Here is a 17,924-nt window from a genome sequence, read left to right as displayed (position 1 = left end):
CACTGGGATGATCCCTGCTCAGCTGATATATCAACATTTGTTTATAACCTCAAAAACACATTTCAAGATGGCGAGTTTTATGGCGGTGTTCGTAGCGACAAACACTTGGCTGTAGAAATGGCTTACGAAGTCACCGCCACACTTTTAATAGCGGGCCGACCGGTCCGCTGGAACAGTAAACAGAAAGATGAAACCCCAAACACTCTGATTAAATAAAAGTCGGTACTTATCTTTATTTAATGAAGATACAGAAACAAGGTCGTGTAATCGGTGTCTACAGAAATCTGTCTAGTTCGAGTCGGAGCGGCTAGGTCAGCATCGGCTGACGACAAACAACAACTCTGCCGCGATGAACACACAACTGTCTAGCAAGTACACACTTCGGTGGCGAGTATACAACTGAGCGGCGAATACAGAACTGTCCTAGCGCTGGCGACTCCTGCGCTTAAGAACCCAGAAGCCAGCGGTGGCGCGCGCAGACTTGCGGCGATTTCCTGTATCGCTGGCGCTGCTTATGCGGACGGCGTCCGGACTTTGATGCTGCCAACCTTTTGGCAGCGGGCTCGGTTGGCATTACTGGCTAGGACATAACAGCGAGTCCACTTGAAATGTCCACATTTGTTAACAACGTTCTATTATTTGTTTTTTACTTGCTGAAGGTGAGAAACCAGTGAATATACACTGTAGAATGTCCAAAGTTGATGGTGAAGGTGATTGTATGAATCGCGCAAATTTTTACAAGTGGGTAGAGCAGTTCAAAAATGGTTGCGACTCAGTGACTGACGAATATCGTTCTGGCTGACCAGTTGCAGTTTCAACTCCCTCACTTGAAAATTGAATTGATGACATTATTCGTGTTGACCATCGTGTGACTGTGGAAATGATAGTTGATAAAGTTCAAGTTACTACTGGTACAGCTCATAAACATTACCTTTAACAATCTGAAGCACCGTAAAACGTGCAAGATGGGTTCCAAAGGAGGTGATGCGGCTACACAAGGAAACAAGGCTGAGAGTGTGCTCAGAGCTAACAAAACATTATAAAAGAGAAGGTGAGCACTTATTCAACAAAATTTTAACTTGTGATGAAACTTGGGTTCACTGTTATGAGCCAGAATCAAAAAAGACAAAGCATGGAGTGGAAGCACAATAACTCACCTGTCAAGAAAAAAATCAAAACCCAAGCATCAGCAGGAAAAGTCATGTTGACAGGGGTTTGGGATACTGAAGGTCCAGTTTTTCATGATTATCTCGAAGAGCAGCAAACAACGAACAGCCAATATTGCTCAGATTTGCTTTTAAACAAGCTGAAGCCAGTCATGAGAGGGAGACATTGTGGATCTCAGAGGAGAAGTGTGATTCTTCAGCAAGACAACCCACATCCTCATGTAGCTCAACTAACCCAAAAAACCATTGACAAAACGGGCTACGAAGTACTGCCTCAACCCCTTACAGTCATGATTTAGCACCTAGTGATTTCCATTTGTTTGGTGCACTGAAGGAGGCATTACGTGGGAAAAGGTTCCAGGACAATGAGGACATAAACAAGTTTGTGGGAAACATCAAGATAAAAGCTTGTAGCCTGTTGGAACAAGTGCATAAATGTTCAAGGGGATTATATTGAGAAGTAGAAAAAGTATTGTTTTGTAAAAATAAACACTTTTTTCTCGAGGCCAATTTGTCTCTTTAATTATTGAATGACCCTCACATAATTGAACTTGGGGCAAAAAGTACACTATGCAAACATTTACATAACATTCCTGTCTCAATTTTTCAATTCAAGAATGTTAGGAGAGAATTATACAATTGTCTATGATAACAAGTTTTGGATCTATAGAGGCTCTTCAGAGACTGTACCAACTGCTTAAACCATTCTGCTAAAGATGTGCTTATGATATAAAAAAGAAGACAGTCAATGCTCCGTACAGAGAGATTGGGGATAGTTGGTGGAATTGACTTAAAAGTAGTGGTCTATCCTTATATACACATTATATTCCCTCTTGAATTTTCTATCAATGTAAAACTGTGTCTGAATATGAAAAGAGGTGGTACCTGGCTCCGGACAATATTTGTTTGTTGTACATCTGATCGTTCTTCCTTGCTAACACCTCGAATGTCTGCAATGGAGTCAACAGAGTCCCACCGACCGGCTAGAAGAAAATCAGAGTGGCAATGAAACAGAACACATATTTTAAATTCTATTCAAAGTTGAAATGTACAGTTTATTAATAAGCACAGGTGTATTTCTGACAAATGAATAAATATCTAGTTTTGAAAGCAGACTGTAAGATATATGAACAAGATTTAAAATGAAACAGGAAATGAAAGATGCACCAGTCATTTTCTTCCGAACAAGTTACAGGAATTTAATACTCTATGAATCACGCACAAAGGAGAACAACACATACAAGAAACTGGTGCTAAAAACCAATTATGAGCCTGTTGCCACAAGTACATTAACCACGGATGATAAGCTCTCCACTGTCCTCTAAACAGAGATAAAAAGCCAAAGTATTTTATTGTATAAGTCGCTCATTCTGTCAGACCCATGGTATTCAACATTACCTTGCTAAAAATACATAACTTAAATTTCCAATATATTGTACTGTAATAGTTAGCACAACTCACTCAGTTGCTGCTCTAGCATGTGTCGGCGATTATCTTCTAACTTCCTCACTGGACGAGCATCTTCTCGCTTAGCAGGAAGAACAGCTGGCTTCTCTGGTTTGTTACTTGCCCTGCACAGATATTGAAAAGGGCATACAATATGTGTACTAAAACTCATTTTCAGTCTTATTTTTCATAATAAATACAGCATTCTAGTGTGTTTCAAAATCTAATATGTACGAGCAATAAATTTTAGAAAGTTAAAGGAATTAATGAGTCAGTTGAGGAAACATATTCTATGAAATGGAAATAATCTGTGCTACTTATAATGCTACATGCTACATATCACCTGCTTAATGATCTCATCATCGAAGGACTATAAATATCATAAAAGGTCTGGCATCGGTGGCAAGAGACAGTGGTCGTGCGAGTGTGTAAGTTGTGTTTGTGTGAATGTGTTTGTTTTTTTCTATGTTAGAAGGAGGCCTTTATGGCAAGATCCCACATTTAACAGACTTTTTGTTGTACTTGTCTGCAACTCAGCATCTCCTCTATAAGGTGAGTCGTGATCCATCCTTTTTGTAATACTGTCATTTTAAAAGGGAGAGTTACTTAAAAAGTATTTGGTGCACACTAATGTAATATTACACAGAAAACTGTGAATGTTGCAGGCTTTTTCTATTGCAACACAGCTTGTAGTTACATCTATGGTGCCTTCATTTCAGTTAAGACAATTGTTACATAATATAGGCAAAAGTACACAATAAGTTGAAACTCTAAATCGATGATATTGTGTGATCTTTCCTTTCACATGTTTTACATGATGGTCTCACAAGTGGCAAATTTTCTTCTCCTATTTTAAACTAGGATTTTAGTGGACAAGAGTGAGATATTTATTTGTTCTAAGTACTTTCCACTTATATGACATTTTAATCCTTTGGATGATTTCTTGTTTTCTACATGCTTTATTGTTGTAATTTTTATTTAGTTTAACAATCTGCTATCAACTGAGGGCACACATTTTCCATAGAATACACTGATTTTAAACCTGACATTTTGTCATACACTATTTTTAAAATATTTGATCCCAGCATCATTGATCAACCTCTCACATTTCTGTGGCATTTTCTCTGTGATACATGGTAGTATGATGTTTATCTTCATCAACTGTCCATCATGAACACACAACATATTCACTGGAGAGTAAACAATAACTTGTGGAGTTACACTGTACTGATTAAAGCACTGTAGAATGTAAAAAATAAAATGAAATAAATAAAACTGTATGAACACTTGGCAATGGCTACTTGCATATAACTCATCATTTTCAGTGTATTGCACTGCTATAATCCAACACAAAAAGCCACAGTGGTCAAGCTATCCCAATTGCTACCACGAGTTGTTCCATTACACTGCACTTTAGTTACTTCATGGAAACTCTGCACTTGCACTTTAATGATGAATAATCGAAGAATGTACCATATCATAGCAACTTCTATTTTGAGAAATACAACTATGTAAGTGCTGCATACGCTAACATATACCATTTTAAGCAAATGTTTAGCTTCCTGCCAAATAATGCCTCATTTATGTTCCTTACAAATTGCCTCGTCATAACTATATGTTACACAGTATTGTTTTTTCAGTGACTTGCTTCTGTAAATTTTTAAACACTGATTGTACACAAGTGTAGAGGTTTATAGAGAAATGACTGATGGGTGGTGTCATAACACATGTCCTGTAACCATGCCCCTTCTTCTTGCCAGTGTTTTCCATTTGTTTCTTATCAGTCCACCTAATTTTCGACATTCTTCTGCAGCAACACATCTCAAATGCTCAGATTCTCTTCCGCTCCAGTTTTCTCAATGTCCATGATTCACTACCACACAATGCTATGCACCTAACGTACATTCTCAGAAATTTCTTCCTCAAATCAAGACCTATGTTTGAAACCAGTAGATTTCTCTTGGCAAGGAATGCCCTCTCTGTCTGCGCTACTTGTGCAGACCTAAAGCATCGACTGCACACTAAGTAGCACAGCGTTGCAAAATGGCATCAAGAAGATGCCAACCTACATGCCAATGGAAAGAGCACCGCAGCGCCACATCTCCAGGAAGACAAGAGTTCAGCACCCCTATCAATGCTGATTTAATTAATCGCCCATCACTGGTCGGCCGAGTTTGGCTGTAGGCTTTAAGAGCATCAGGACGAAGTAATTGGAGGACGTTACTTAGCCTGCTTCTGTGAGTAGTAATAGAGAGTAGAGTCCTTGTATGTAAGAGGCACAAGGTTAAAGAGAAGTTAAGTTTATTGTCTTTTTAGACATAAAGAGTTATATTAATCTTCAAGTGTTTTGTACAGATGATTTGGATTCCTACAACTGGCCATCGCAACGTCCCTCCTTCCATGTTTGTGTCCGAACTGACTCCTACAGTAGCCAACACAACATTAGTCTGCTTTTTATGTCCTCCTTGCTCTGCAGTATCCACATCCTCATTGAACTTTAAATGTGTCTCATCATTCGTCAGTACTTCAGTATCCCACTTCCTTCCACACTGATTCATCCGAATGATTCTTTTGAACTTCAGTCTACTCTTCATCATTACTAAATTGTAATTTGAATCTATATCCACTCCTGCATACGCTTTATAATCCAGTGTCTAATTTTGGAATCTTTGTTTGACCAAGATGTAATCCAGCTGGAATGTTCCCGTGTCTCTGAGTCTTTCTCCTCTTGTCATTACTGAAGAGAGTTTTCATTATTATATAGTGAAATTTACTTTAGTCTTTCTCTTCTCTCATTCCTACTGCCAAGTCCATATTATCCCATGACCCTTTCTTCTATTCCTTCCCCTACAACCAGGTTCCAATCCCCCACAGTTATTAGATTTTCATCTCCCTTTGCATACTGAATTTATGTTCAGGATCCTCACAAACTTCTTTCTCTTCATCTTCTGTTTGCGATGTTGGCGCATCTAAGTGAACTATTGTTGTCAGAATTGGTTTGCTGTCGAATCTGATCATTACAACTCTATCATTCAACTGTTCACAGTAGCCCACACTTTGTCCTACTTTCCTATTCAAAATGAATCCCATGCCTGATTTACCATTTCTGCTGCTGTTGATATTACCCTGTAATAGTCTGACCAGAAATCCTTATCATCTTTCCATTTCACTTCACTGGTCCCCACTATATCTAGACTGAATCTTTGAGATTTCCCTTTTCAAATTTTCCAAGCTTTCCTACTAAATTCAGCATCTTACATTCCACACTCATACTCGTAGAATGTTCCCCTTCTTTGGTTATTCCATCTTCTTCTTATGGTCACCTCCCCCTTGGCAGTACCCTCCTAGAGATCCAAATTGGGGGCTCATCCAGAATCTTTTGCCAATGAAGAGATCATTATGACATTATGACACTTTCTCAATCACAGGCCACATGGCCCATTGATATATATTATGTGTCTTTAATGCAGTAGTCTCCATTGTCTTCTGCATCCTCATGCTGTTGATCAACACTGATTCTTCCACCTTTTAGTGGCAGTATCCCACATTAAGAGCAAGAGAGTGCCCTGAACCTCTGTTCGCCCCTCCACCCTCTCTGACAAGGCCATTGGCATTTCCAGGTTAACTTCTTATGCAGGAAGCCTTTGGCTGCCATTGCTGATGACTTTTATTAAAAATTTATCAGTGGATTGGTTCAATTTTGGGACCCATGACACTTTGATTAGTAGTCAAAGATGCTACCTCTAGACCACAGGCTTTCTATTGAAAGCATCTGTCATGCTGTTATAAGTTAAACTGTTACCTACAACATGACGCAGTGACTCTTATACTCTTCAGCAGTAACCTTTTCCTCTGACATAAAACAGAAACAGTCATTTGATAAGTTAAGCAAGCGTATTTACCTGATACTATGATTTGCTGTCACCATTTCCAATTTTGATCGCATTTCACTGCTGATGCGGAGCTTTCCTATACTTCCTGGAGCTGGACGTGAAGCACCAACTTCAAATGCCCTGCAAACACATGTGCAAATGCTGATTAGGCACAAGACAAACAGTAGTAAGGGGAGGGATCATGTCTTCAAGGCACACACCAATTGTTAATGAGCTAAACCTGGTTATTTTATGATAGCCTGTACCATTGTGAAGGTGTGACTGCAGTAAATAACCAAGTTCAATGAGTAATAATTGCTGTAAATAAAATAAACCTGGATTTAGCAGCACCAAAGACACAATGGAAAGATAAGTAACCTTTCACTGTATAGAGCATGTGCTGGACAGAAGATAGGCGCATAAACAAGAACTGGAACATACTAAGTTGGCTTACAATTATTTGTTTTACTTCTGAGTAAGCACACATGAAAGTATATAGTTCTGGCACTGTGGCCCTATAGTTCATGCCAGGTCACGTGCACAATTATTTAACTGTTTATATATCTATCCTTTGAAGAAGGATAGAAGCTTGTAACCTGAGATAACGTGCTCTAGTAAATTATGAGACAGAATTGTTGGCCAGTACTCACCTTTGGCTAGACCCTTGCCCCCACTACAGCTTGTCCCAGGGTCTGAGTGAGCTGTCCTCCTTTTTTAACCTTTCCCAACCTAGCCTCCCCCCCCCCCCCCCCCAAAGGAATTGCTAGTTTCAAAATGTGAGATAGTATCATGACAAAGTAGGTGACCATTCCTTCTAAACTTTTGAAACCATTTTGTGAATGTGGTGAACAATCGATTACCGAGTCACTTTTCATACCATAAGTTCCTAACTGTCCCTCTTTGGCTTTCTTAAACAATACTAAACAGAGAAGGCCATATATAACCTCACAAACAAGATACTGGCATAGCTGAACACCAACAGTAACCAACTGGTATCTTCTATTACATTTCTGAGTCTTGTATAGACCATGGTATTCTCACATATGAATAGAATCATATCTTGATAACAGGAATCAGCACATCATAATGTTAGACTGTACCATGCAAATAAAATTAAACTTGGAAAGGGAAAAAAATTAATTTGGTGACTTTCCAAGGTCCAGTATTGAGTCTACTTGTATTGCTAATTAACAAAAATTACCTACTAATGACTTTAAATGAAGCTGCCCTAAGTGAAGCACATCAGGCACAGCCCAAACAATGAATGGACACACCTACAGCCCAAGCTGTTCGCTTCAGAGCATCAAATATGAAAAGCAAAGGAAATCTTACAATGCTGAGCATTTCTCATTACTCTGGGGCACATATTCTAATGTAGAAATTAATCCTGCAACAAGAAGCAATAAAGGAAGGAAGAAAAGATATACAGCGAGTCAGAATTTAAAAGATCCTGTTTGATGTACATAGCTGACTCCCTAGAGGACATTCCAGCCTGCAGTATAGTACAACTTCTGCTTATTACATTAAAACAATCATTTTGAGGATTCAATGCAAAGTGGGCTTTGTAGCGTTTCTGTCACAGTGTTACATATCCTGAGAGAAGTTTTACCACAGTCAACACTGTAAGTCAATCAAGTGATCACTAACCAATATCCAGACAAGAATCTGCTGTGTTGTTTCTTCTTATTTTTCCTGTTCAGCATCAACAGGCCTCAGGTAAGAACAGGACAAGAGTAAGGAAAAACAATGTTTGGAAATCGAAAGTAAATCCAACAAACTGGCAACCGAAAATCCCTTTTCTCTGAAACATGGGGGTAATGTGTAGGAGTGATTATAAGGAATAAGGAAATGAATATACGTTTTTGGTACTGAAATGTGAAGGAGAAGATCAAACCCCTGAAAAAGCAATTTTTTTAATGTTACACTACACATTAATAAACAGAATCATTAAGGCAAAATAGAAAAGGAGGGGAGGGACAAAAACAAAGCATACAAATCATAGGAGATGTAGAGAAATAAAGTAATCATCAACAAATTCCCTTTAATTTCCTCTGCTCATTCATCGTGAGCTTCTTTATACAGTATCACTGAATTTTTATTTACTTTTTTATACTGACAGAAATGGAAAGCACTCAGCATGAATGCCTTCACTGAGCAATTTGAAACAGATGTTCCACTGAAACTTCCTGGCAGATTAAAACTGTGTGTCAGAGAGGGCCTCAAATCCCAGATCTTTGCCTTTCACAGGCAAGTGCTATGCCACCTAAGCTACCTGAGCATGACTCCCAAATCTCCTACCTTCCAAACTTGACAGAAATTCAACTGTGTACCTTGTGGGACTAGCACTCCCAGAAGAAAGGATACTGTGAAGGCATGGCATAAGCCACAGCTTTGGTGATTGTTTCCAGAACAAAATTTTCACCCTGCAGTGGAGTGTGTGCTGATATGAAACTTCGTGGCAGAATAAAACTTTGTCCTGGACCGAGACTCGAATCCAAGAACTTTGCCTTTGCGGGTAAGTGCTCTACCAATTGAGCTACCCGATTATGGCTTATGTTGCATCCTCGCAGTGTTTCTTCCGCCAGTACCACATCTCCTACCTTTATATCAGCACACACTCCACTTCAGAGTGAAAATTTCATTGGAAACAATCCCCCAGCTGCAGCTACGCCATGTCTCAACAATATTCTTTCTTCCAACAGTGCTAGTCCTGCAAGGTATGCAACAGAATTTGTGAAGTTCGGGAGACCTGTAGGAGATGAAGTATTGGCAGAAGTCGAGCTGTGAAAACAGGTTGTGAGTCATGTTCGGGTAGCTCAGTTGGTAGAGCACTTTCCTGTGAAAGGCAAAGATCGTGGGTTGGAGTCTCAATCTAGCACACATTTTAGTCCCAGTCCAGCACACAGTTTTAATCTGCTAGTAAGTTTTATATCAGCACACACTCCGCTGCAGAATGAAAATGACGTTCTGACACTCCTACATTTTTATACCTGTGGTATATAGCAACTAAAATTTCATCTTATTGGGATTTTATTTTCAGTACAGAAAATGTCATTGACAAAGATGAAGATTGGTATGCATACATGGTGGCTATTGTGTCTGTCTAACGTTACTGGAACTTTCCAGATGGAGATTGCAACACAGCTTGCCCGCAAAATGTGCACATCCAGCTTGTCACCATCTTTTAAGCTTTGATAAAGACGGAATCATTGACATAATGAACAAAGGAGTGGCCCACTGACAGCTGGTGGTAGTGTAATGACTGCAGAAAGAGTGGTGATGAGATGAACCTATGACAACGCTACAAAACAATTGTAGGAATGTTCGATTGGCTATGACAAATGTATGGATAACAACAGCTAAATTTCAGCAGAGATCTCAGACGGAGTGTCGCCATGAGCCACTGGAAATGTTGCTGGAAGGTGGGTTAAGATCACAAAATTTACAAGTGTCAGTTACCACTGATACCATACTGCAGACTTGTGTAGTGTAGAGCCAGAGTTAACTGGGACATTGAGTAGCATTATGTGGTGTTCTGCGATGAGTCCTGCTGGTATTTGTGCCGATAAGATTGACACCAACATATCTGTAGTTGATGCGGTGAAAGGGCACAAGAAGCAGGGATTTTCAATGTGCAAACCTCCCCAATTTCTGGTGTCAGGGTGTAGGGAGCTACTTGATATGATAACAGGATTGATTTGGTAATGGTTGAAGCTATTAATAATGCTCGCTAGTACGTGGCACAAATGGTAAACTATGTTGTCACACACTTCATGACCAAGGTAGTAGATGGCATATTCCAACAGAATAGTATAATTTCACAGGAATGTACAGATCATTGACTGGAATATAAGTCCCCTATTTGTCACACATACAGCATGTCTACAATGTAATGGGAAGATATATACTTTCATAACAGCATCCAATATGCAGTCTTCATGAACTGATATGAAATGAGTTCCAGGCATGGGAAGAATTTCCTTAAGATGACACCTGGAAGCTGTTTGCTTCCTTGCCACAACAAATACAAAAATGTATTCATGTCTATGGGAATGACGATGGACATCCATTCCAAATGGAATGAAATTTTAATAATTTTCTACCTGTTACATGATGAACATCTCATATAAATCTTGAAAAAATTGGACTGGTGTCATATGGTGTAACACTTCCCATTTTCATCTGCATATTTACAAAATCAACTGGTTTTTGAGTGTGGCAGTAAAGAGCCTATTGACAATATACATGTCACTTTTAATTTAAAAAAATATCTTCAATGGGTATATTGTATCATTACTGCAGATGATGTGGAATCAGGATGAGGGACGGATGGAGGTGGTTGTAGAATGGTTGCCAGTGGACAGAAAAGTGTACTACTATTACCACTCTTTTCCTACTTCGAAATAATAAATGACTGAAAAGATAAGTAAGTGTCATGTGGTTCCCAACTTGATGCCAATCACTCAGTCTAATGCCATTTAGTAAACCTCATTCCCCATGTTTTCATTCCACAAAATATTTGAAGTCATCATGTCCATGTCAGTAGATAGCAATGCTAACCATCATACCATCTCTGTAGCTCAATGGTCACTGTAGATGGCTGCCATGTAAAGAACCCAGGTTTGATTCCTGGTACTGCCAAGGATTTTTCCTTGGTGGTAGGACTGGCGTGAGATGCACTCAGCCTCATGATGCCAACTGAGGAGCTACACGAATGAGAAGCAGTGGCTCCACAGTCTCAAAAGTTGTGAAAATGGTCTGTTAGAAAATACTGCGAGATCTTCAATTAGAGCAAAACAGTGGCCCTTATTCTTTTACTTTCATCCAGACATATTTTGGTATTGTTTCATCAACAACTAGTCAATATTTGGTTGTGGATATGGCCTGTTGCTGTACTTGGTACACATATTCATTTTCTACAGTTTGTTATCAGAAATACTTAGTCTTTCACTTTGCTACTAAAATCCATCCCTCACTTCATATGTAAGGACTTACGCCTAAGTCTCCAAGATCAAAATTTGTCTGTAAGATTATTCCTGTTCTCATTGTCATTTGTAGTGCTTATCTCAAACTAATCGTTTATTATCTTGTATACAAATAGCTGCTTTGTTGTCTGTTTAGTGCAGAGCATTGCAAATAACAGTAGTGGTAAATAAGGCAGACTGCCTGATATGAACCCAAATATGGATTTCAGAAATTACAGAATTAATTGACAATGATGCAGAAAACATTGAAAAGTGTATGGTTGGGAGCAAAAAAAGAGAAACAGTTTTATTTTCAACAATAACCTCAATTTTTATATTTTTAAGTAATCAAAGATATAAATTAGTGACTTTCAAAATCCAAAAATTATGGACTAACTGCTTGATGTGCTGTGGTTATTAAAATATTAGGCTATGCACTATAGATTATATTTTGTTATTTAACAGAACCTTATCCCTGAACCAAGCAGACTGAAAATTATACAATGATGAAAAGTACTTTGTGGAATAAAAATGATGGAAGTAGTAAATGTATTGATGGAGTACCTGTCAGAATATTAAAGTACTGTGCTGTACATGTTAGCCTCATACTTAGCCATACTTGTAATTTTTCCTTTAAGAATGGTCAGTTTCCTGAACTGGTTCAAGTATTCATTAGTAAACCTTCTTTATAAAAAGGGAGAAAGGGATAATGTGGGCAATTTTAGACCTATTCATATGCCATCAGTGTTTGCTAAAGTTATTGAAAAGGCTTTGTATGTAAGGAGATAATTAATCATTTTATTTCACATAATTTGCTATCAAATGAACAGTTTAGTTTTAGGAGTGGTTTAACAAATGAAAATGCTATATTCTCTTTTCTCTGTGAGGTACTGGATAGATTAAAGAAAAAGTTCCAAAAGCGAGACATCTTTTTTTTTAATTTAACCAAGGCATTTGTGTTGATCACAAAGTATTGATCGAGAAGTTGGACCATTATGGAATACAGAGAATAGATCACAATTGGTTCACCTCTTACTGTAACAACAGACAGCAAAAGGTCCTTACCCACAGTGTTGAGAATGGGTATGATGTGGGGTATAAGTGGGGCATGGTTAAATGAGAGGTGCCCCAGGGATCAGTGTTGGGGCCATTCCTGTTTCTTATTTATATAAATGATATGCCCTCTAGTATTACAACTGATTCTAAAATATTTCTGTTTGCTGATGGCACTAGCTCAATAGTAAACGATATTGCTTGCAATGCTGGCACTGTTTCAAATAGTGCCGTTCATGAGATAAGTCCATGGCTTGTAGAAAAGGAATGGGCATATGATTAGAGAAACTGAACAGTTCAGATTTCTAGGTGATCAAATAGACAGTAAACTGTCATGGAAAGCCCACATTCAGAATCCTGTTCAAAGACTTAATGCTGCCATTTTTACTATTTGAACAGTATCTAAAGTAAGTGATAGTTCACCATGAAAAGTAGTCTACTTTGCTTACTTTCATTCGCTTAAGACATATGGTGTTATATTTTGGGGTAACTCTTCCCATTGTCAAAGCATATTTTTGACTCAGAAATGGGCAGTTTGGGCATAAGTGGTGTAAGCTCGCGAACCCCTTGTTGGCTGCTGTTCATTAGTCTGGGTATTCTGACACTGGCCTCCCAATATATACATCCTTTACTCTTTCTTATTAACAAATATCAGCTTATTCCCAAGAATTAGCAACTTTCACTCTGTTAATACTAGGCAGAAATCCAATCTGCATTTGGATTCCACATCCTTGACTCTTGTTCAGAAAGGTGTGCCGTATACTGCTGCATCTATTTTCAATGAGCTACCACAAAAATTCAAAAATCTTAGCAATAATCCATGCACTTTCACATTAAAACTAAAGGGTTTCCTCATGGGTCACTCCTTCTATTCTGTAGAGGAGTTCCTTGAAAAATTAAGCTGATTCCTGTGTTATATTGCTGATTCCATTTACATCAACTTATGGCTTATCTTTTTTTGGGTTCATAAACATTTTATTTTATCTGTTATTACTTCTATGTTTTAATTTCATGTACCGACATGGTCCAAGACCTTGGAGATTTGTTCCTCAATTTGGTATATGGAACTAGACATGTAAAATAAACATTGGTGACATGTTAAGTGGTCAACAGCCACATAAACAAGACTGGATGTGTTGGTAAGTTTTCAGACAACGTCCTTCTTCAGATATAATTACTACAGAAAATGCATAAGTGTACCACACACACACACACACACACACACACACACACACACACAGTTGAGCTGCAGCACGAGTACAATGCAGTCAACAGGGACAATGTAGCCATGAACCTGCATACATGCATGCATTTGCATGTGTGTGTGTGTGTGTGTGTGTGTGTGTGTGTGTGTGTGTGTGCATAGCAACTTATTCAGTCTTACTTATGTGCCTACTGATCTCAATGTCTAATCGAAATGGAGGTTTATTTGACCGTAATTTCACAATCATATACATAAAAAAAACTTTAATATACATAAAAAAAACTTTAATATGGCAATGGAAATCCTGAATGGCATGTAAGCAATGGTATACTGAAACATTCAGTTGCTCTGCAGCATTAGGAAAGTGTGTAGTTATACGTATGCTCCAAGATGAACTGTAAGTTTGGAAGCTGAGTTATCCATAACTTGTTTATAGGCTTATTCAATGCTGAATCCTTTGTTTATACTGTCAATGATTGTCTTTCCTTGTACTTTTTGTGAATTTTGCAGAGATAATGTTGTTGAGAACTTAAAACCAGAAAGAACATGATTTGAAAACTTACTTTGCAGAAGATTTCTCTTTAGTTGGAGAAATTTCTGGTGGTTTGCTGGAATGACTGTCCTTCCTTGGAGAAGGAGATGTCACCCTTCCCCCTCTCTCTGGTATTTCAAATTCTTCCCATTCAATGCCCTCAGTCATATCACCATATTCCTGAAATTCAAAGTGAAGCAATATTTTATAAATATGCCATTCATCCTTCAGATATGCATTGCTGTTCCTCTATTCTTTCTTTTAATCTTTCTTCTTTTCATTGTTCTTTTACTTTCCTGTTTTGTTTTTCATGCCCTTTAGTCACTCATGACTTCCAGCCCCAGAGTGCATTACACTACTACCATAATACTTATAACTCTGTTTTCACATCTCGTCATAAATTTAAAGAAGCTTATAGAAAATCTGATGTTTTCACAGTATTGCAATGAGAGGGGAAAAAAAGAAACAGAATGATCATGTTAATCTGTTATTGTTCACACTGACTGCTGAAGTTGATTCTGTGCTATTTCACTCAAAATAAATCAAAATGAGAGTGTCTTTAATAGTTTGATGGTCTGTAAAACCTAACAATGCATTTCATATTTTTATTTGTGTGGCATATAATTTATATGTGATCTGCAATAATTATTTTGTGTTTTTGTTTGGCAGCATTGTTATTAGGATATTGCATCATTGTTGTGTATTCTACAACTGGCCTAACAATGGAGAATGATATGTAACCCATTCAATCAGTATTTCTGAAACGATCTGTGTACCACATTACAAAATATAATATTTCTAATCATTTTCATATATGCAATTTTATATTATTTGAGTACGGAGTCAATTTATATATCATTACCCTCTTAATTTTTACAATAAAAAGAGATAAAGAGCTCCCATCAGTGTTACTAGCTCATAACACAGAATATGAAATGAAAAGAAATCAGTCACTATCTTACGGTTTATAATGACACTGTCAACTCCAGATAACAGTAGTAGGGTGAAGAATTGGACTTTACACCAAAATCAAATGATTTGCTGTTTTCTGTGTTGTATACAAAAGAAAATGAAATTAAGATGTAAAAACAAAAGGAATCATATCTACTATTAGTTCTTACAGGATTTTCCTTATTTTATGCATATGATTTATCTTATTATTTTATTTGAAAAATGCTTGCTATACACCTCTGTCAGTTTGCTTCATTGTGGTTCATCATAGTAATGGTGAGACGTATTTACAAGATAACAAGATTATATGAGATGTATCTTATATGTTTCTCCTTTGAAATACGTTTTTCATGAATGATTACAATATTCATCTAAATCTTTACTAAGTAAATAAAGAAACACTCTTCATAGCATTGTACGGCTGGTTTACAAACTTTGTGGACATTATTAACAAATAAAATTCTAACATACCTGGCTGTATTGCTGCTGTGACTGTGGTGTATTCTTGCGTTGATGCTGCCGCAGCTTGAACTGCAAAAAACTGTCATTGGGATCTTCTGTCTCATTTTTAGGAGGAGGCCATCGCCATTTCCCAATGCGAACAGTCTTTGCTCGTCCATATGGATCTAAGAATGGTCTAGCTTCTGAAGGGTCAGAATGGTCAGGAGGTGGTGGCATAGGTGGAGGGGGAGGAGGTGGTGCCATTCCAGGTGATGGTGCCTAAAACACCAAGAATATGATATATTTTCACATCTTAATCATAACAGAATGTTAGATAATGGAATGTGATGAAACTATTGATAAGCAAAAGACAAATAGCATACAATACAAAATCTTTATTTTTATAGAAGCCAAGGAACAGAAGTAAGGAATAGACACATAGCCATCCTTTAGCAACTTAAATTCAAAACTTAAAAGATTTTCAAATGTTCTTTCATCATTGATTTCCCTCTTCTATGGATTTATGGTGCCTCCATTAATGAGGAAATCTGGTTCTTTCATTCAGTTCCTGAATATTTAATCTCTTTTGATGGAAAATGTAACTACATCTTATGTTTACATCAAATCTGATTTGTGAATATGTCCAATGCTTTAATTATACTTCATTTACACTATCTGCTATCTGATTAACAGTCCTTGGGAAAAAAAATCCTATGTGTAATTCTGAGTTGTGAAGAGTAGATTTATATTTCTTGTGATACAAGAGAATAATAGCAGCTTTACAAAAATGCATTGTTTTCACGGGATATGAATTATGCAACAATCTTTGTTCGTTTATGTTAACCTTTAAGTTCCTTTTGGTTATAGTTCTTGCTCACTAAATAAGTGGCACAAACCAGCAAAACATGAGTGCATGCTACTTCTGTCAAAATGCCAACTTATCATGTGAATAATAAGCAAATGAAGCAAAACAGTGTTGTTTTAGTTGTCTGTATTGTGTACATGGCAAGAGGTACACAGCAACACAAAGGGAGGCCACACCACCACACCACTTGCCTGGGACTTTCTCAGTTCCAAGCAGCCGTCCCCAGATGGCACTTGCCAATCAGGACTACAATCTGCTTCTGTGCCACGTCCTTCAGTGTGTTGTATTTGTCTGCTGATACATGCTGTCAGCTGTCACAGAGAGTGCTGTCAACAGTGGACTATTTTGCTTCTATCTAGCACTGGGAAGGATGGAGGTCCCTCTGCCAACAGGCACAAAAGTTGACTTGCTGCGGAAACTCTGACAGTTCCTGCAGTTTCCCTGGTTTTGATAGTGACAGCATCTCATGCGATTATGCTACAGATCAAAGTTCCCAGAAGTCCATTCAGAAGACTATAGTTTTGACTTAGCAGTCACTATTTACAGATCAATGGTGACAGTTAATTGCAAATGTCTGCATAGTACTTTCAGTCATAGTGATAATATAACAGAATGCCAAGTTACTTAGAGTTCATTGTATTAGTTGTACAACATCTAGTGCTATGTACCAAAGTTAAGAACAATATTGTATCATAACTACAGGGTGTACACAAAGTCCAGGAATACTTTCAATTATTAATTCTACAAGAACAAAAAATTGTACAGATATCACACATATGTTATTTTGAAGAGAAACCCTGAAAGCTATTTTCATGTATACTGCCTCAGCGTGGTTTGGTAATTTGTCGATAGTCAACACTACTTATAAACATGGTGAGTTCAGGTTCAAAGCAAGCTTTCTGTCTGTTGGAGTTCGACAAAAACAAGTATGCTACAGCTGTTCAACGGATGTTTAGAGCCAAGTATGGTAAGAAGCACCAACAAGGAAGGCCCTTTACCACTGGCGCAACAAATTTGTTACGACGAGTTGCTTGTGCTCGGCAAAGAGAAGCGGATGTCCCAGTGTGAGGGAAATGAATATGGAGCGCATACGAGAGACATTCATAAGGAGTCCAAAGAAATTGGTGTGTCGTGCATCCCGTGAACTCAAAATGGCTTCAATGACAGTGTGGAAAGTCCTGCGACAGAAGCTGTCTATGAAACCATTCAAATTGGAGCTAGTGCAGAAGGTCAATGACAACAACAAAAGACAAGCGTTTTGAGTTTTGTTCACAGTTGCAACAACTGAATGAGGATGGGGATGGCATTCTTGATCGCTTAATTTTTAGCAATGAAACCACTTTTCACACTAATGGGAAAGTGAACCGTCATAATTGTCGAATCTGAGGTACAAGGCAGCAATGGCTGATGCCTCAAATGCAATCGGACTC

General features: G+C 38.0%; 1 protein-coding gene across 1 annotated transcript in view; it reads right to left on the bottom strand.

The window, feature by feature from the left end:
- The window catches only part of LOC124776994 (unconventional myosin-XV-like), a 465,068-nt gene that overhangs the window by 248,811 nt on the left and 198,333 nt on the right, over positions 1-17,924 (bottom strand). Inside the window, exons 34-38 of the mRNA XM_047252242.1 lie at positions 15,660-15,908; positions 14,269-14,417; positions 6,515-6,625; positions 2,628-2,737; positions 2,052-2,149 (exon numbers count right to left, since the gene is read on the bottom strand). Of these exons, the coding sequence (XP_047108198.1) occupies positions 2,052-2,149; positions 2,628-2,737; positions 6,515-6,625; positions 14,269-14,417; positions 15,660-15,908 (717 nt within the window). The remainder of the gene's footprint in view (positions 1-2,051; positions 2,150-2,627; positions 2,738-6,514; positions 6,626-14,268; positions 14,418-15,659; positions 15,909-17,924) is intronic.

The sequence above is a fragment of the Schistocerca piceifrons genome, chromosome 2, assembly GCF_021461385.2.
Source record: "Schistocerca piceifrons isolate TAMUIC-IGC-003096 chromosome 2, iqSchPice1.1, whole genome shotgun sequence".
Classification (NCBI taxonomy): domain Eukaryota; kingdom Metazoa; phylum Arthropoda; class Insecta; order Orthoptera; family Acrididae; genus Schistocerca; species Schistocerca piceifrons.
The sequence above is the reverse complement of the archived record's forward strand: the minus strand, read 5'-3'. Positions and strand labels throughout refer to the sequence as shown.